Here is a 19832-nt window from a genome sequence, read left to right on the forward strand (position 1 = left end):
CACACACACACACACACACACACACACAGAGAGAGAGAGAGAGAGAGAGAGAGAGAGAGAGAGAGAGAGAGAGAGAGAGAGAGAGAGAGAGAGAGAGAGAGAGAGATTTTAAAAAAAAATGTTAGGCCTGGGCAGGGGGTGATGGCCTTTAGCCCTGATTGGATCCAGGTGAAACAGGGAAGCATAGGACATAATTTAGTAACCTAGAACCCCATCTCGGTTATGAAACACTCCTTCCCCTTGTACAATGTACTTGGCAGCTTAGCTCCTTTACATGCATGTACTATACACATACACCCCTCTCCAAACAATGCACCTAACCACTTCAGAATACCCTCAGAGCTCTACCTGTACACCTTCCTCTCCGAATAATAGAGTAGATTTCTCAGCTCCTAGTAACAATCAGATTTAGACAGTTTCTATTTATCCAACTGTATCCTCAATGTATATGGTTTGAAAATAGGAAGGTTGATCCAATCTGAATTAGTTTGGGTAGCATGTGTGATATAAGTCAAAATGTCTTCAAGTAAATTCAGGGAAAATACCCTTTTACCATCTTCCTCCTATGTATAATTGGATGTCAGGGCATTATGGAAAGGGCCATGTGTAGGAGGAAATGATTATATGACATAATCTATTGATAACAAAAGAAAACTACCCTTACTGTACCCCTTGTGACCAAATTCCTCCTCTTTAACCCCCAAAAAGAAGCCTCAAATAAGAATGGGGGCCCTGCTGGGTGGTAGTGACACACACTTTTAATCCCAGTACTTGGGAGGCAGAGGCAGACAGATCTCTGTGAGTTCGAGGCCAGCCTGGTCTAAAGAGCTAGCTCCAAGACAGCCGGAACTACACAAAGAAACCCTGTCTCAAGAAAACAAAAACAAAAAGAACTAGGGCTCTTAGGCTGGGGAGATGGTTTAGTGGCTAAGAGCACTGGCTGCTCTCCTAAAGGACCCAGATTCAATTCCCAGCACCCACATAACAGTTCACAACTGTCTGTAACTTCAGTTCCAGGGGGTCCAACATTCTAATACAGATATACATGCAGGCAAAAACACCAATGCACATGAAATAAAAATTAAAAAAGAAGAGGGGCCCTTGAGGATCTTCACTCCTGTGGCTGGCTGCCTACATGTATGCTGATAGGCCAGCAGAGGGCACCAGATCTCATTATAGATGTTTGTGAGCCACCATGTGGCTGCTGGGAATTGAACTCAGGACCTCTGGCTTGAAGAGCAGCCAGGGCTCTTAAACTGAGCCATCTCTGCAGTCCTATTCTGATCTTTTCTACTGCTTTGTTCTGAATAGGTTCCTTACTACTTGAACAAACCTGGGTGAGCTCCTATTTATTTTCAATACTTTGAGTAAGAAGCCAAGGACCTGGAAAAGCCCAGCCCAGACCCTGACCAGTAATACAGAAATTCAAGTGTTCTTACCTCTACATTTGCCTCCATTCCTCGATTCCTTCTTCCTGTATATGGCGTCCTATTCTAACCATAGGATATTCTTGTCATTTCCTGCTCTTCTAGTAGCAGCAAACATGGCCACTAGACACCTCAGGACTAAAGGATATTTTAGATCTTTTATTTTTAGTTGTGTATACAGGTGTTATGTATACACATATGTGTACACATGTGCTTGGATGCCCTCAGAGGTCAGAGGTGACAGATCCCCTGGGCTGGAGCTGCAAGCAGTTGTGAGTCATCAGATGTAGATACTGGGAACCAAATTCAGGTCCTTTGCAAGAACAACACACTCGAGTCATCTCTCTAGCTCCCCAGATTTTTTATTTCTCTTTATTCTTGAGAATTCCATAAAGCATACAAAGAAATATGATCACATCTACCCCCCATTTCCATCTTCCAGTTCCCCCATATCCTTCCAAATATCTTCTCCCAACTTTTCTTTTTGTTTCTTCTTTTATGATAACCCACTAAGTCCAGTTAGTGCGGCCTATGTGTGCATGAGTGTGGGCATGAGAAACCTGCTAGTGGCCACATCATCCAAAAATAATGATTCTTCCTCCCCCAGCAGCTATCAACTGCCAACAACTCCTCAGTAAGGGGTGGGATCTGGGATCAACTACCCCATCTATGACAGAATTTTGGCTGGCTGATCTTTTGAAGGTCTTCTGCAGGTAACCACTGCTTCTGTGTGTTCATGAGTGGGCTAGCCATGTATTCATGGTCAGAAAACTGCGTTTCACAGCATTCCTCCCCATCCTCCACCTCTTACATTCTTTTAACTCCTTTTCTACTATGTTCCCTGAGCCATAGCTGGGGGAGGGGGGGAGGGTTGATACAGATGTCCTGTTTAGATCTGAACACTCAGCCTCTTTAGTTCAGGGCTTTGTCAGGTCTAAATTTTCATAGAGACCGATCTAAAACATTAGCCCTCCTGCATCCAAACTCAAGTATCACGAAAAGCTCTGGTCAGTTGTGCTTGTATGAAATGCTCAGTCTTTAATCTACCACAGTGTTCAGGGATTGGCATACTGGGATCACAGCACTGTGGTTGATAGCCCCACCACTACCATATAAAGTAGCAAACTCCTATAATTCTAGCACTGGAAAGACAGAGGCACAAAGATTGCCATGAGTTCAAATTGAGCCTAGCACACATAGCAAAACCTTATCTCAAAAATAATAATAAGTCAGAACCTGATGTAGTGTTGCAGGCCTTTAACCCCAGTACTTGAGAGGCAGAGGCAGGCAAACCTCTGTGAATTCAAAGACAGCCTGGTCTACATAACAAGTTCCAGGACCGCAAGGGCTACACAATGAAACCCTCTCTCTAATAATAATAATTATTATTTTGCTGTTATTATTATGAAAAGAAAGAGGAAAAAAGGGCCCTGTATGAGCAGACAGTCCTCGAGCAATCTGCTTTATTGAGCTTTCATGAGACATCTTAAAGTATTTAGCAAGGCACCTGTCATTTAAGGATAAACAAATGTGAATGTCATACTAATCCATGTACATATCAATAGGTAATGGTCGGAAATACAGATGGAGATGAAAATATTTTAAAAGGTGAAAGGAGTAATGGGAGAGGAAGATTGAATCAAGACTGGTAGATATATAGACATGAGTAGATGGACAGAGGGAAGAAAGGAAGGACCAAAAAATGCAGACCACAGTTAAATCCATCACATTACATATCCCCAGGCTGAGAAACAGAAAACAGCCTAGCATCCCCCTGTAGTCTTCCTACAGGTCTTTCCCCTCTAATCTTTCTGGAGTCTTATAGGACAGTTCTCCAAGGACACTCACCCACTTCTAACTTGTTCTCAAGAATAGCCTCAGGATACGCTAGGGAATGAAATATCTTGAGCAGACCAGAAACAGTCACCTTCAGAAACAGGAAATATTTCAACACTAGCACAGCAAATCACAACATCTCAGCATAAAATCCAGAGCAGCTTCCTTTATAGGTTCCCCCAGCTGCTGCATAAGTGCAGCACAGGACTAGAACCATATGTCCTGGGCAAGGGCAGCCTTAGGAGTCTGACTCACAATGAACTCAGGCTTCCATTGTCCCTTTCTACCTACTTGAGTCCTTTCATGAATATGATACACTTTTCTCAGTGAGCTCAGACAAGGCGGTAACCTGGACCTGCTTCTTGGGCATCTTTCATCCCTACTCCCCTTGCTTCTCTGTGAGTTGACCGACCTCTCTCCTCAAAAATCCTTCAATCCCCAAGATATCCAGGGCATGGTAAAAAAGAGGTGTTTGGGACTATTTTCATCTCTTGATTCCTGGCAGCTAAGGAACATAGAAAATGAATCAAAAGAAGAGAGGGGCAGGAATAGCCAGGCCATGGGGGTAAAAATCTTGGTAAAATCAGATTGCATCTGATTTTAAAGAACTTTCGTTTGGCTTTGCTCATCCACAGGAGGACTGGAGCTAGATGGCAGCTATGCAGGTCTGCTGGGTGGACCTTGGGGAATCTGAGAGGTGAAATTCCCTCACCTTGCCCTGCTCCTGTAATTGTGTCCCCAGAATGTGAGGGACTGTCTCATCTTCCCTACTCCTCCAAGCCCCACAGATATTAGAACTATAGAGAGGTGTGGTGTATTAGTTCTTAGTTTCTTCTCTGTACCTGTCATAAAATAATCTGACAAAAGTAACTTAAGGGTGAAAGGGTTTATTTTAGCTCTCAGTTTAAGGTACAGTCTGTCCACCATGTCGGAAAAGTGAAGGCAAGGGCTGCTTACTCTTTACTCTAACCCTGACGCCACCCTTGAGAATGACAATTCAAATACCTCATGAGGTCAGTACTGCAAACTTTCCCTAAGGATAATAATGCACACACACACACACACACACACACACACACACACACACACACACACACACACACACACTTTTTAAATTTATTATGTACATTGGTTGGGGTTTATTTCATTTTTAATTATGAGGAAAAATATGCACATGAGGACTGGTGCCCTTGAAGGTCAGAGGTATCACCTCTCCCTAGAGCTGGAATTACAGGTGGTTGTGAGCCACCCAATGTGGGTGCTGGGACTACACTGTACCTCTTATCCAAACTCTTGACTGCTGTCATTGTCAGAACAGAAACCAAGGAGTAAGAAACTAATGGACCTACTAAGAAGTTTAAGAGAGACCTCTCCTTCCCCCAAAGCGTCCACAAACAGGAAAACAGTGTGGAACCCACGAAATGAGAAAGTATTGTTACAAACTCATACTTCATTCAGTTCCAATAATAACACCACAAAGCATCCAACTCCAAAGATTTAAGGAGAAGGTCTCCAACTGTTACACTTTAGATGCCTGTTACAAGAGTCCCCAAGACACGTATCAACAAGCTGAAAATCTGATATAAATAAGATGGGCACACCACTTCCTAGACATTCAATAGCATTTGACTACATGACTGTGAAAAACATAAAAACCACTGTCGCAGCTGGAGAGGTGGGGCGATGACCCTCTGACCATTAGAAACAGTTCCATACCCTAGCTAGCTCTAGGCTGTATTCTCTCTGGTGACCTATTCCTTCTGGCCTGAGGTCATTCAAGAACTGGGCAAGCAAAAAAAAAAAAAAAAAAAAAAAAAAAAAAACTGACAGGGTCAAAGTCAGGAAAGTGGGGGCGCGGGGCAGAGAGACACTGTAGGGAGAGACCCAAAGCACTCTTTATTACGGCCTCGTGCCAAGGCCACAGCCTACCAACGTGTGTAACTCTTAAAATCTGGCTCCGTCCCAAGAGAAGAGGGTCCTGCGTGTCCCGCATCTTAATAAACTCCGACTACGCCCCTCAGTGACAAAACCCAGCGCCACTATTTTAGCGTAGAATCTTGAACCCGCCTCCTCCGACAAAGAATTGGCTCCTCCCCTTCCGGGTGATATGCAAACCACACCCCTAGAGTGCGAAGGTATCCCTGTGATGTAATTGCTAACGGTCCGTTTCCGGGGCGGAGCCAGGGAGGGCGGGGAGTTTAGGCTGTGCCGACCCCTGAGCCCCCCTTCAGGTGACTCCAGACCCTGAAAAGCTTCATCCAGGGCCCTAAATGACCCAGCCCCACTGTCGCCAGACCGCTCTCCTTGACGACTCCACGCCCCGGTCCCTAGATAGCCGTCCTTCTAACGCCTTAACTTCCAGTGACTTCCATATCATCAGTCCCATCCTGTCCCGAATGGCAATTGGCTTGCGGGGGGCCACCTGCCTCAGAGTACCTGAGGACCATTCAGACTCGTCCTGGGAATGATGGAGAAGGGGACTTGCGGCTGGAGATAAGTGTTCCTATCATGCTGCTCCCCAGGAGCCGTTCGGAGCCCGGGACATGTCGCGATTGAGGAGATACGAAGTGGCGCTGGAAGCGGAGGAGGAGTGAGTGGAGGCGGGAGTTGCGGAGGAGGGTTATGAGGCCGGGGGTGGGGGAAGGTGCGCGTCCTGGGGCGGGCGGAGCGGGCCCTCGTGGGGGCGTGGGCTGCTGATGTCCAGCCCCTGGGGGCGGGGCTCCCTTGCGGGCTAGGTTCCAGGGGTGGGGTCTGTGGGTCAGCCCCGCCCCTCCGGGTCCGGCTCTGCCTTCTCTTTGCAGGATCTACTGGGGCTGCTTCTACTTTTTTCCTTGGCTGCGAATGTGGCGCAGGGAGCGGAGGTGAGGGGGCTGCGACCTTGCGGGGGCGTGAACGAGGTTCTGTGTCGGAGGACGGATGTGGGGGAGTTCAGGAGCCCCTGCCCCGCCTCATGTCATTGTCGGGTCGCCCTACAGCTCGGCGCACCCCCGGGAGCAGAAGCTGGAGCCTCTGCGGGGCCTAATGAGCTGTTTGTCGAGCGGCCTGAGGCCTGCTCCCCAACGCTCAGGTCGTGGTCTCCTCTGTCGTGCCCCCACCACCGCTGCACAGACAGCCGGTGCATTAAAGATTTAAAGTCACGCCCACTGCCTTCCTGACTTTACCGCCGCAGCCGCCATTGGTGCTGGGAATCCCACTCCACACCTGCTGTTTCCTTACCCACAGGGCCTCCCTCCCTGGTAGGATGCCCTTGCATGTGAAGGCCTCCGTTGCTCCTAAGGGCCCCTAATTATCGTCAGGTTCCCAATTACTATCAGTGACTGGCTCCCTGCCACACCCTCCCCAAAAGCGCCCACACGGTAGGCCACGTATTTCCCCACTTATCAATGTTCCCACAACTCCAGCTGTTATCACCGGAACTTTGCCAAGTGTCTGAAGAATCTTCTCTTCCTGGGAGTGGATCTAAAACATTTTAGCCAAAATTACAGAGTCCGCTGTCAGCGAGAGGAAGGACCAATTCCTAGAAGCTGCCTCTCGAAGTCTATCTCAGGAGAGTGACAAGGGTTAAGGGTCCAAGAGCTAAAACTCCAAACCCGCTCCTCCAGTCTGATCCTAGTTTTTTTTGTTTTTTATTTATTCTTTTTATTACGTGTGTATATGTGGTGTGCCCATCACAGTGCATGTGTATGCAGAGGTCAGAGGACAGCTTTGTGAGAGTCTGTTCTCATTTTCTACCATATGAGGTCCAGGGATCCAACTCGGGTCCTCAGGCTTAGCACCATAGCCATCTTGCCAGCCCCTGATCCCAGTTTTAAAGATATTTGGCATCCCTAGAAAAGTCATGCCACCCATTTTTATCTTGTCAACCCAAATCACTCTGGAACCAGCTCTTACAGTGGTGAGAGTCAGGCTGCTTCCTTCACCTCCACATAGACACTAACTCCAGCACCAGGGGAGACACCTGAGGATTAAGTTGTTATGAAGACAGCCTGGATTCTGGCTGAGCCCAGAGCTGACTTTTATCCTAGCACTTTCTCTGCCATAGCAGATTGTGCTGGGAAAGAAGACCTGGTTTTCATATCTTTGGAGAAGCCAAAAAGGAGAGATGGGTACCCAGCCAGGAAAATGTTTCTGCCTTCCAAAGATCTCTGGATTGACAAGTCCAGGAGAGCTCACAAATGACAGGCAACTAGCTAACAGAAACCATATAAGACAAAGACAAGATTATACAACCTGGAGAATTTCCTCAGAATCTATCTCTCCCTCCTTCCTCCCCCTCCCTCTCCCTCTCTCTCCCCCCCCACCCCTCTCTTTGGTGCTACACCCAAGCCTTGGCACAAAGGTCTAGACAAGGAGTAAGAGATACCCTAATGCCTCAGGTACAAAAATTGAGGATGAGTGGCCTCTGGGTTGTTACTTTCAAATACCTAAAAGTGTGCAAACTTTTAGCCATTTCCTCACAGTGTGTATATCAAAGACCCCTTCAAAAGCTTTGTCTACCCGGGGCCCACATCTTCCCAGACAGTCAGAAGACCTCTGAGACAATGTCCAGAAGGGCCTTTGGGTCTCACCCTGACAGGAAGAAACGAGGCTTAGATTCTCAGCCTAGCTATAACAGAACAAGCTGCTCAGATAAAGTGGCAGTCCTATCCCAAGAGCTCTACCTACAGAGGATGGCTGGCCTCTGGGGAAAATGCAACATACAGAGAAGGGATGGATTCTTGGGTTATGGCTCAGTTTATATTTCAAATCCAGAATAGGACTTGAGAAAGTCCCCAGATTAGGAGTCTAGGCCATTAATTAACCCAACAAGCATGCCCCACCCCCAGCAGTTTACAGCTTTCCAGAAAGAACTGACTGAAGAGAATTAGGGATTTTGCATGGAAGAGAAGGGAGGGAAAGTAGAACAGGGTGTTCAGAGTCTGGGAAAGTGGGTATTTCTGAACGTGGGTTGGGAGGGGTATGTTCCTCAAGAGTGTAAAGAGGATAGAATTTGAATCATAAGAGACCTAACTTAGCTCTTGAGTCTGATGTCTCCAACAAGCCAGAAACTAAGTCTGGAAACCACCAGGCTCCCACTGACAAGCTGGCAACCGTGGAACAAGACTAAGCAGAAGCAAGAAGGTAAGATTTGGGAGAAGGGCTTTATCATCTTCTGGGAGTTTTGTGTGTTTGTTGTTGAGACAGAGTCTCACTATGTAGACCAGGCTAGCCTCAAACTCATAGAGATTGACGTGCTTCTGCCTCCCAAGTGCTGGAAATAAAGACACATGCCACAATACCCTACCCGCTTTCACTGTTTTAACACCAGCAATCCGGCATCAAAGAACTTTTCTTTCTCCTTCTCATCCACCTCACATTCCCTCCTCTTCATGATGGAAATCTCCCCCTTAGCCAAGAAGAGTCTGCTTTGAGTACCCAGTCCCATCAGATTCTCCTGATAAAATAGGCAGGCCAGGACAGGGAATAGGGAGGAAAAGATGAAGGCAGATTAGTGCTGGCCTGCCTTCTGTTCCTACCCACTCAGACTCTTCTGTCAGAATATGTATGTATGTAGTATGATATAGTACAGAGGCATGACTTGGAAATGCAAATTATTGCAGTGGGACTTTTGGGTATAACTGGAACTATATGATTTTGTCTATCATTATACAGTCATGGGTGTGACTTCAGGAGGTTACGTGACCAACGTATGACTTATGAATGTGTGGCTATGAGTATGAGTGTAAATGCCTATTAGTAGATGCCCCAGTGGATCGTGGCTGTCCTAAACTGCTGTAATATCAGCCCCTACATCATTCCCTACCTCTCTTTAGTGTTCTCTGTTCACGGCTTAGGAGCCCATGGGAAATGGCAGTCCTGGGAAGGGGAAGGGATGGGGTCAGTGGTAGCAGGCCAAGAGTTAGAGCTTAGTATCACAAGATAAGCAAGGTATTTGCCACCTGTGCCTGACTCACCTAATGCCCAAGGCAAAATGCAACTAGATAAAAGGTAGGGAGAGGAGGAGAAAGAAGTGTCTAGGCTGAGCGGCATGGAGGGGCTCTCACCCACCAGCAGCCTCCTGTTGATATTGTTGCTTCTGAGCCCAGACCCTGGAGCAGGTAAGTTCTCGGAGGGTATAGAATGATGGGTAAATAGACTAGAAGAGATGGGGCCCAGAAGTTCAACTCCCAGCTATCTAATAGAGCAGCTGTGTGTCTAGGCCTTTCTGAAGACATGACCCTATTGTTCTACAGCCTTGCCACTGCCTTCCAGCACTACCTGCTGTACCCAGCTCTATAGACAACCACTCCCAAACAAGCTACTGAGGAAGATCACCCATGTGGAACTGCAGGAGGCTGATGGGGACTGTCACCTTCAGGCTATTGTGTGAGCTCTGCCCCCACCCTTGACACCTCTAACTCTGACTTTGATCTCAATCCCAACCCCAATACTAATTCTGATGCCTACTCAAGTTTTCATCTGGCTTTTGCCCCTAACCCTTGAACCCTACCTCTAAGCTCATCCCTCAAATATAAGCATAGCTTTGGACTTTTCCCTTCCCAGGCTTCACCTGGCTCAGCGAAGTGTTTGTGTTCATCCTCAGAACCGCAGCCTGGCTCGGTGGTTTGAGCGCCATAGGAAAAGGCTCCAGGAGACTATATCCAACTTAAATCTGGAACTACAAATGAAAATGTACTCGAGCCCCCAACAACAAAACTAATAAAATAACATTAGACAATAATCTCCAAAAACTTCTTCAGTCTCTTTATTTCAACTCTTAACAGTCCCCACAAAGGCCAAGGCCACAGTCTGCACACACTCTCCAAGCATCTATATACACACATACAGAGAATGTATGTTCCCTATCTCACACACACAGTCACAGATGGACACAGACATGCAAATCTATACACATTCCTCAGGTGGACTTCCACCTCAAGGATGACATCAAAAGTCCAGACAGCATTCAGCTGGCAGCCAATTCTGGAATATAGGGGCTCAAAGAAAAAGGCTTCAAACTTCCAACTGAGACTTCCATCCATAGGGATCCACTGCCCTATGCCTTTCTGTCTGTCCATTTAGCCACCCAGCCTGACAGGGTTACAGGTGGAATCAGCTGAAGTCCTCCTGGGTCTTCTGCAGGTTTGGAATGCCTAGAGGAGCAGGGAGCAGATCAACAGACAGTAGGACTGGGTCCAGACATCCTGAGAATAAAAGGGGGACATTCCCAAACCAAACACTCCGAGGAGAAACAGAGGGGCCCACTTCTGAGGGAGCCCTAACACCCTAAAGATAAGGAGTAGACACAGCTCTTGGCCTAGGAGGGGGGGGGCAAGGTGCTCAGTGAGTAAAGCATGTGCCAAGCAAGCAAGGAAGCTCAATGGTTTGAGTTCAATACCTGGAACCCACGTAAAGGTGGAAGGAGAGAATGCCACAAAGTTGTCCTCTGACCTCCAAACATGCCATGGCACATATGTGCCTACACACACATAGCATACACACACATATAACACACAGTAATAGTAAAATTTAATTTTTCAAATCAGAGGAGCAAACATCTATCCAAGACATTTAACATGGGAAGGGGAGATAGCCAGTTCTCACACCTTGAAAGTGAAGGGAGTTACCTAGAATTCTCAATACTCAGGAGGAAAAGAGACCCATTTCTAAGACCAGACACTCAACAACAAAAGGTCTACCCCTCATCCCCTCGCCTAGATATAAAAATGAGGAGCCCCAACTCCAGGGATTGCCAGTAACCATAAAATCCCTAGGACATCAGGTTAAGTGGGGGCGGGCATACATACATCATTAAATGCTACTCACCTGGAAGCTTGTCCACTGGAATCATTGGTGCCAAGAACCCAGGTTTTTGAGGTCCATCCTTGCCACCCCGTCTCAGCCTCAGCCTGAAGCATAAAAGGGCATTTGTCTCTCCAACACCATGTCTCCTCCAAGAGGAGGAGTAGCAAGGGGTGAGGAATTAGTGAAAATAACGAGGGAGAGGACAGTCAGGTGGGGAGAAATGGTTCCAAAATCAAGCAGGTTCAGCAGGCCATCAACAGGAGGCCTTGCAGATGGGAATGGATGTGGTCTCTGGGCATCAAAGCAGCTGTTGGGGGTTACAGCTAAGCGACCAGTGGCACTCACCAGAGCCCCAGTGCCAGGGCTCCAACAGCCAGGCCAAGAAAAGAGAAGATTCCCAAAGATGCTAACACAGCCACTTGCTCCAAGGGGTCTTTGTGATCTGAGGGAGAAGGCCATGTGTCACTGGGAGAGCAATGTTAGCCATGCTTGGTGATACCTTCCCTCTCGGACTTTCATCCTCCACACATCTTTATCAATGGGCCCAAACTTACCAAGTGGTCTTGGGTCTGACTGCAAGGAAGGCCTTGGAGGAGTGGGACCATCCTCCTGAGCTACTGCCTCTTGCTGCTCTTTGTGTACCTGGCTGTCATCAGCTATCTCATTCTGCAGGGGGCCTGAAGGAAGATGAAACCTGAGAAGTGTTCATAGAAGCTTCTGTCTTTCTAAGGCAGGGGCAGGACTAGAACCTGTTTGAGGTGGGGGCATAAGAGGCCGTTTCAAAGGGTGTGGCCAGTTTCTAGGGGTCTGGCTTGTAGACTTGCAGACATATAGTCTATAAGTACAGAAGTAGAGACTCAGGGCTAAAGTTAGGGTAGGGCTGCAGGTCACCAAGGCTATAGTGTAGGACAGCAATAACAGTACCTGAAGGGCCCTAACAAGGGGATGTGTAAAACCGTCTAGCCGATAGTTACTTTGGGATAAGGGCTCTGCCCTTTGTCTTTGTCTCTCACCAGTACTAGGAGTACCCCAGGCCTCTGGGCTCCAGGCACTCCAGGTGCCAGCATCCAGGAAGTCCCTGGCACTGACTCGTACCACATGGGGCAGCCCAGCCACAGCATCTGTTATCACTTCTTCCAAGCCAATTGGTTCGACCTGGAGGTAAAAATGGTTCCTCAGGGTGTGGCCCAAGTTCTAAGTAGAGAACCTGCCCAGCCCCCGCCAGAAAAGAGTACCCCTTTATCAACCTGGTAGTGGGTCTAGGTCCCATGTTGGGTGCCTGATGGAACAGAATCTATGTCTGGGATTTGGAAAATGGAAGCCTGTAGTAGTTACTTAGAGGGACTATTGTGTCAGTCTATGTTCAAAACTTTGTTAAGTCACTTGCTGAGTGGACTTTTGAGCCTCTCTGTGTCTCAGTTCCATTTGTAAATAGGGGTAAATATACCTAACAGAGATAACATATGTGAAATGTGTAGCAAGGTACCTGCAGGCAGACTGCTCTGAATGAAGATTATGAACAAGTGGGGCTGCTTCCCAGGACAGATGCCAACCTATCTTTGACATTTCTGTGTGTGGAAATTCACCATTTTCAGCTAGACATAGGAGTGTAAACGAGGAAGGTCCTCTGGGTAAAAGATACCCCCTTTCCTAGAAGTTATTATCTGGTGTGTGTGTGTGTGTGTGTGTGTGTGTGTGTGTGTGTGTGTGTATGTCTGCAAACGTGCATGCACACAGCATGCATGTGACTGTCAGAGGACAAACTCTTCTATATTGTTTGAAACAGGCTGCCATTCTCAGCTGCATAGCCAGGTTGGCTGGCCTGCCCATGAACTTCCTGGGATTCTCCTGTCTTTGCCATGGGAGCACTCAGGCTACAAACTACACTGCCTCACCAGGCTTTATGTGGATTCTGAGAATTCAAACTCAGGTCCTGATGCTTGCACAGCAATTGTTTTACACACTGAGCCATTTTCCCAGTGTCTATCAGTGATTTTCTAAAGCCATTTCTGTCTTCCCAGACAGGCTTGCATTATAGCTGGCTACCCAGGACAGAAATTCTGTCCTGCCAGCTGCAACTCCAGCACTCAGCTCAACACCTGGGAACACTATATAGGGGGGAAATCAGGTCTTCTGAGACCTGCCAATGCCTGGAAGCTATGCAGAATATTCAAGTTCTTTAAAACCAGAAGACCAAGATTGAGACACACTGTAGACCTCACCATGGACCAGGCTGGATGCCGCACTGGACGGTACTGTAACCGGAACTTGAGCAGGAAGTAGGGCTGCCGGCGCCAGGAGGCAGGGTATGTCCAGCTGGCATGCAGGCGTCTCGGGTAACCAGGTACTGATTCCACCCGCAGTCCCTGGGGTGGATCCGGACGCACTACGAGTAGTCAGACACAAAGTTCAGGGTTAGCGACAAGTACTCATCCCTTCCTCACCACTTCCCACAGTGTGTGCAGTGTGCATGCTGTGTGAGGTGTGCACACAGTGCCTGGTGCTCGGTATGTGGAAAGCTACTCCCAGAAGGGAGGGAAAATGTCAAATTCATCACTCATTTAGCCTCAGGACCTGTCTGTCATCCTTGTTATAAAATAAGCAGCAATCCAACGCAGAATTTTGATAAGTTTGAGTGATAAAAGGATTCTTCTCTCCATCCACAGAAGATTCATTGGCTCAAATTACAACCTAAGTTTTATTGCCTTCTCCCCTCCCACACTCAGATCAAGAAGAAAAAGGGACCAGCAAGCCTTTCCCCTGGGCAGGAAGTGCATGAGACTGGGCTGCCTTCAGCATAGGGCCTAGAAGCAGGAGTCATCTAGACAGCCAAGAAGGACTTGTAGGTAGAGGTAGCAGCCTCTAGACTAATGGTTCTCAACCTTCCCAATGCTGGGACCCTTTAATACAGTTCCTCATGCTGTGGTGACCCCAAACATAAAATTACTTTCATTCCTACTTCATAACTGTAATTTTGCTATGCTATGAATCATAATTAAATATCTAGTATGCAGGATATCTGATATACGACCCCCCTCAACTGAGTCACGACCCACGGGTTGAGAACCACTGCTCTGGAGTGTGTATAGGACCCATCCGTGTTACTACTTGGTCTTTATGTATGAAAAGAAGAGGACCAGTTGGAAGTTGGGGCAAGCAGGGTGTAAGTCTCTATATTTAGAGTCTCTGTGATGGGAGTCTGGTAGGAGACCTAGAGGGTGGAGTACTCACAGATGCTCTGTAATCTCACATCCAGGAGGCACGTGCTGGCACCCAGTGGGTTCACCTCAGTCACATTGATCCGGTACTCACTCCAGAACTCTGCCCCATGGACCGCACATCGGAAAACCTCTTGAGGGTCCTGTGGGCATGGCCAAGGTCCTGCGGATGAACTTGCCCTAGGAAGAAGGATATGGTCTTGGGTTTTGCAAATAGGTCACAAGTTAGAGTCCCCAGTCTCTCTCTCTCTCTCTCTCTCTCTCTCTCTCTCTCTCTCTCTCTCTCTCTCTCTCTCATGTCCTACCTGTGACTCTCAGCTCCTGGCGGGGTCTTCTTCCTGATAGAAAGGATACCATCTGAGGTCAGGAGGGAAAGAGCCCTGCCCCAACCTTCTTTGAGAATTTGTCAGAACTTCCCTCCCTGCCTGCCACACCCATATCTTGCCAGCACACCCAGTTGCACAGGTATATATCCTAAACATACATACATGCATACATACACACACATACACACACACATACCTGTAGGAAGTAAGGTAGCGGGTGGGCAAACCGCTGACCTGGCTGGGACTCCAAGTACAGGAGAAGTTTTCATAGTCTACTGCTTGGCAGGAAACCTCCGGACGAGCTGGGGGAACTGAAGACAGAGGGTATAACTGGAGGCAGCCCTATCTCCTCCCTATCCCAGAGGGCTTGCTCAGGTCCCAGGTCCCCTTGGGAATCCAATGGCTCCACACTGCCACCTTCCCTAACCCTAACTCACAGCCCAGCTTCAGGGTCACCATGCCCCCAAATACACCATCCAGGGTCTGGCAGATGTAAGTGCCTTCGTCAGTGCTGTCCACACGGGCCAAGACCAATCTGTGTCCTAGTCCAGAGTCAGGTCCCTGGAGCAGCCTTGACTCCCCATCCCGAAACCAGGACACTGGGATCCTGAAAGTGAGATGAAGTGATGAAACAGAGAGAGACTAAGTCAGGCCATGCAACTGTTCTCTGAGAGCTTCTAAGTACCCGTGCAGTAAACCACAACCCCATGCCTGGCGTGGTGGGGCATGCCTATCAACTCAGGAGGTTGAAGCAGGGGACTCATGAGTTTTAGGCCAGTCTGGGCTATATAGCAAGATCCAAACCATATTCCCAGGTGCCAAAATAAATAGATAAAGTAATAATTTACAAAAAAAAGGGAAGAGACCACCAAAATCCCAATTCCCTTCACTTTATAAAGCCTCTTGTGCTCTAGCTTTTGCCTTCTTTTCCTTTGTCATCTCACCCTTCCTTCCCCACAGGCCACATTCTCTTCTTTCTGAAGTCATTCCCACCACCTCAGGGCATTTTCACAAGCTGTTGCCTCCGTCAGGAGTGTCTATTCTAACCTGTGCTGTCTACTCCATTTTGACCCAGCAAGACTCTTGAGTGCTTACTGTCTGTCTTCCCTATAAGGAAAAAAGCTCCTGAAGACATGCATTGCGCTGTTATCTCAGAGCCAAAACAGATCAGGCACTTAACAGGTACTCAAACATACTGGCTAGTTAGCTAACATGCAGGCTGGTTAACAAACTGATAATTTTTGGTACTAGGTATTAACCCCAGGTCCTTCTATGTGTCAGACAGGCACTCTAACGCCAAACTACATCCCCAACACTGGCTGAATTTTCTATTGAATCAGTGTAGTTGGAGGGGTAGGACAGAGAGGCAAGGATTATAGCCAGAAGAAACAAGTAGAGGAGAGAACGTGAGGTCTGGACAGGGTCAAGAAAGGGCCATGAGTATGAGATTAACAGGTAGGTGTACACTTACCCAGCATTCACTCCAGGACAGCACAGCGTCACGGACCTGCCAAGCTGCCCATACTGGACCCCTGTGAATGGGCATTCCTGAGGTGAAGCCCTTCTTTTATACTCCCCTCCCATTTACAAGACTGGTAGGGTGAGGAGCGAGCTGCTAAGCCCTAGGTGGGGTCATTGTGTCAAAGCATGAAGTTACGCTTGAGAGCCAGAGACCAGGGGACAAGATAGAGAAGGGACCCAGGTTACCAGAACTGGGAGGGGGGTTCTAAATGAGGCCACAGAGTGACAATAGCAAGCCTCCTAAGGGGGTCACAGAGTAGCATTTTCTTACCTGGAGGACCCCAGGCTTGGGGGCAGGGGGAGGAGGAAGACACCAGGGCTGTAGCCACGGCCACCAGGACCCTGCTCAGCCCTGAGCAGCTGCTGCTCATCTGTGGGTAAAAGAGAGGCTTAGGAGTCCCCCATCCATGAGCTAGGAGGCTAAAGCCTGGCTCATCCTCTCCAAAACTGGGACCTCCTTAGAGAAAACTGAAGCATCAAGAGAAAAGAAGCTATTGGAAATGACTGAGGACTCTAATCTGAAGTCCCCTTTCCCACCATATATCCAGTGCTATAGATATTTGTCCTTGTGTGTGTATGTGCATGCACACAGGAGCGTGCGCGCGCATGTACACACACACACACACACACACACACACACGCACGCATCTCAGTCCTGGGCTTAGGGCCCAGAACAAAAGCCAGAGGCAACAGGCTCTGCCAGCATCCCTCCCCACACACACACACAGAGACACACACCACTTTGGCACCCATCCCTGGCACAAGGACTGGCACTGGCTCAGCCACTCCTGTTAACCCATACAATCCAGCTGCTGGGAATTCTGGCATTCACCTGCAACCTGACCAAGGCTAATTACTGCCTCTGGCCAACATACAGCAAATTGGATGAGACCTCATCACCCTAAGCTAGAGCGCTGGCATGACAGGTCCAGATGCACCCTATAATCCCAACATGGGGCCTAGCTCTGCTCTGGCTGCCAAGCCTCTGGCCAGGGTCTGACTTCTTGGGCCACTCAGATGGGCCTGGCTTGAAATCTTGTTGGTCTCAAGCCTGTGAGGCTGGATAGAGCTAGGGTGCAGGCTAGGGCTGCAGAATTAAGCGGATCCAGATGCCCTGGCTGCTGCCAGAGGCTGAGAGCGGGCGAGGAGCCAGCAGATGGAGATGGAGCTTGGAGACAGGGTGGCGGGGAAGGGAGGGGAGCTAGGAGTCTGCAGGAGCAGGAGCTGGTGTGGGGGGCCACAGCGCCAAGTGGAGGAAAAGAAAAGTGTTCAGGACCAAAGGCAATGGCAGTGGGGGCAGGGGGCTGTGTGCGAGGTCTGGAGTAGGGGTAGCAGGAACGCAAAGTCTGAGAAATTTGCATACAGGGCAAGAGTGGAGTACTGAGAGAAAGGACTCTGGGTTGGAGATGAGCAGCAGATTGAAGGTAACGAAGGAGCAGAGGGCAAGGCCTTAGTCAAAGTGCCAGAAGACCCCTCCAGAGTAGAATAGAATAAGGCCTTCACATATCTGTGTCACCCCAAATGTCCCCTTGGCCCACCCCCGTGTTCCAGCCCCATTTACCCTGTTTAGCCCCACCCTACCTCGATTGTCACAGTGGCTGAGTGTCCATGGCCTCCAAGACTTCCTCCTACAGGCTACAGCACTGTCTCCTCTCCACTCAGTCGTGGGACCCCAGAACCATCTCCTCCTGCCCACTCTCTGCCCCGCCCCCTCTGGGCCTTGAGTTTAGCCACCCCTAGCCAGGCCCCCTCCTCCCACCCCTTCCTCTTCCCTCCTCTCTCATTCCCTCCCACCCCAGGGCCTGGGAAGGGAAGAAGCCTCCCCCCTCAAGTTGGAAAAGGAAGTCAGAGACACAGCCAGGACCAGCAAGAGGGAGAAGAGGGTTGCTTCTGCTTATATCCCTGTCGCTAGAAGATTTCTTGTGCTTTCACAGAGCCACCAAAATGATATTTACGCAAGCACTCACTAGGTACAGTTAACTAACACAAAGATAGTCACTTGAACACATGTGGACACAATAAAAAAGCACACACACACACATACACTCATTCCTATTCTTTCCATTCTCCAACAAATATTTCCTACAGGCACAGCTGGCTGTGTTTCCAGGGGAAAACAGGCCTCACACTGGAGAATATAAGGAGAGGCCAGAGTCCAGTTCCCCTTTCCCTGGAAGTCCCAGCCATTTCTATTCTCCCCCTCCACCGTGGGGCCTCAGCACCAGGAAATGCCTTTGATCCCTTGATGCCAGATAAACTAGAGTCACAGCTACCCTCAGACTTACAGTTGTAGATACAGTCATTCACAGTCACCCTCATGCACTCAAACCCAGACACATTTACACATCGCAGTCTACTAGTGATCCTATTGATACAAAGACATGCATGTTGTGTGTGAGGCTGTACAGGGAATTCCCGATGCTCCCTAAAAGCGACTCCTTGCCATCAGGAGCTCGCAGGAGCTCTTAGCATCATGTAGAGGTTACAAGCCCTTGTGTGGCCAGAAACAAGAGTGAACTTGGAAGTCAAACAGAGGGACACTGAGGGACAGCTTGGTGACAGAACTAGCAAAGCAGAGACACCTGGTAAAAAAAGCTGTAAAGAGACACAAAAATCTCTCCAGGAAGAAAAACACGGGGACGGAGGAAGAAAAGTAAAGAAACTGAGTCAGACATGAAAACAGAAATACCAGTAGACCAGGGGCCTAGGGATGGGCCTCACTCGGTAGAGCTTGCCTAACATGTACAAAATCCTAGGTTCCATGCCCAGCACCATATAAAAACAGATGTGCCACACCTGTAATCCCAGCAATCCAGAGGCTTAGGATACCATGTGGCCCTTCTCAAGTAAGAGCAGTGGGCCAATGATGGGACTCACTTTCTCAGCACTGGAGCGGGAGCCCTGGCTCACACTAGACAAGCATGTTAGCAGTGAGCTGCATTCTCAGCCCTCATCAAATCTTGAGTAGAGGAAGGAAAGCCATACACACTGGGGGTGGATCTGTGTATGCTGCAGGCTGGGTACAGAAGTCAGTCTCCCTCAACAACTGAAGTGTCCGCAAATACAAGAACACGGCTTCACTCCCACAGGGTCTAGGCTAGGATGTAGGACACACCGCAGTCTCAAGTCTCACTCTTGCTCTTCTACTTCTGAAGTCACACATTATCACACAAAATCCCAGCCATCCACTCTCACACTGGCAGACAAAATCTAAGACCCCACAGAGCTTCCCAAACTACACTCCCTGGTGTGGTCAAAGCCCCTCTAACAAACAACAATAATTGCCTGCTGACAGACACATTCCACAGCTGCTGTGCCACAAGCAGACCTAGCTACAATCGCTCTCAAACGCAGGCACGTTCGCTGACAGATAGACCAGATGACACCAGTTTCAGAGCCTCACACACTGACATCGTCACACACAGACACTGCCTCGAACTCACACAGACACACTCATAGTCCATCATCACTCTCCGCCTTTCAGATCACACACCACCCTGCCCCGCCCCCTCTTGGCAGGACTTGGGAGTCAACACCCGGGTCCCAGCAGGCCTCACCTTCCGCGGCTACCGCCGCCAGCGCCCTCCACCCTCGCCCTCTGCCCCGGCCTCTACTCCCTCCTGCGCTGGGCTCCCGCAGTCGGGGCGGCTCCTCCAGGCGCCAATAGAACGAGAGAGGTGAACAGGGTGGGGGGGCTCTCGGCCCATTGGAGCCTCCAA

At 48.9% G+C, this 19832-nt stretch overlaps 2 protein-coding genes across 6 annotated transcripts; one reads left to right on the plus strand and one right to left on the minus strand.

Annotated features, from left to right (window-relative positions):
• Window positions 1-5397: 5397 nt before the first annotated feature.
• On the plus strand, window positions 5398-9989 carry Ccl27 (C-C motif chemokine ligand 27). Of its 5 annotated transcripts, none has more exons than XM_027403301.2 (6): window positions 5398-5494; window positions 5786-5853; window positions 6065-6124; window positions 8305-8384; window positions 9497-9629; window positions 9847-9989. In XM_027403301.2, the coding sequence occupies exons 2-6, from the start codon at window positions 5807-5809 to the stop codon at window positions 9911-9913; spliced, it is 387 nt and encodes a 128-aa protein (XP_027259102.1). In that variant the 5' UTR covers window positions 5398-5494; window positions 5786-5806; the 3' UTR covers window positions 9914-9989. The 5 variants fall into 5 exon arrangements, with proteins under 5 accessions (XP_027259102.1, XP_027259100.1, XP_027259104.1 ...); XM_027403299.2 differs by having other exon boundaries at window positions 9807-9984; XM_027403302.2 differs by having other exon boundaries at window positions 5421-5853; window positions 8279-8384; window positions 9807-9984.
• Il11ra (interleukin 11 receptor subunit alpha) lies at window positions 9987-19800 on the minus strand. The gene is made up of 13 exons (XM_027403297.2): window positions 19671-19800; window positions 16385-16484; window positions 16064-16124; window positions 15030-15199; window positions 14789-14903; window positions 14572-14604; window positions 14280-14446; window positions 13271-13434; window positions 12062-12203; window positions 11603-11725; window positions 11394-11490; window positions 11070-11152; window positions 9987-10396 (listed from the first exon to the last, which is right to left on the minus strand). Exons 2-13 carry the CDS (start codon window positions 16482-16484, stop codon window positions 10356-10358), a joined length of 1296 nt encoding a protein of 431 aa, XP_027259098.1. The 5' UTR covers window positions 19671-19800; the 3' UTR covers window positions 9987-10355.
• Window positions 19801-19832: the final 32 nt, after the last annotated feature.

Source organism: Cricetulus griseus, chromosome 2 (genome assembly GCF_003668045.3).
Source record: "Cricetulus griseus strain 17A/GY chromosome 2, alternate assembly CriGri-PICRH-1.0, whole genome shotgun sequence".
Lineage (NCBI taxonomy): Eukaryota > Metazoa > Chordata > Mammalia > Rodentia > Cricetidae > Cricetulus > Cricetulus griseus.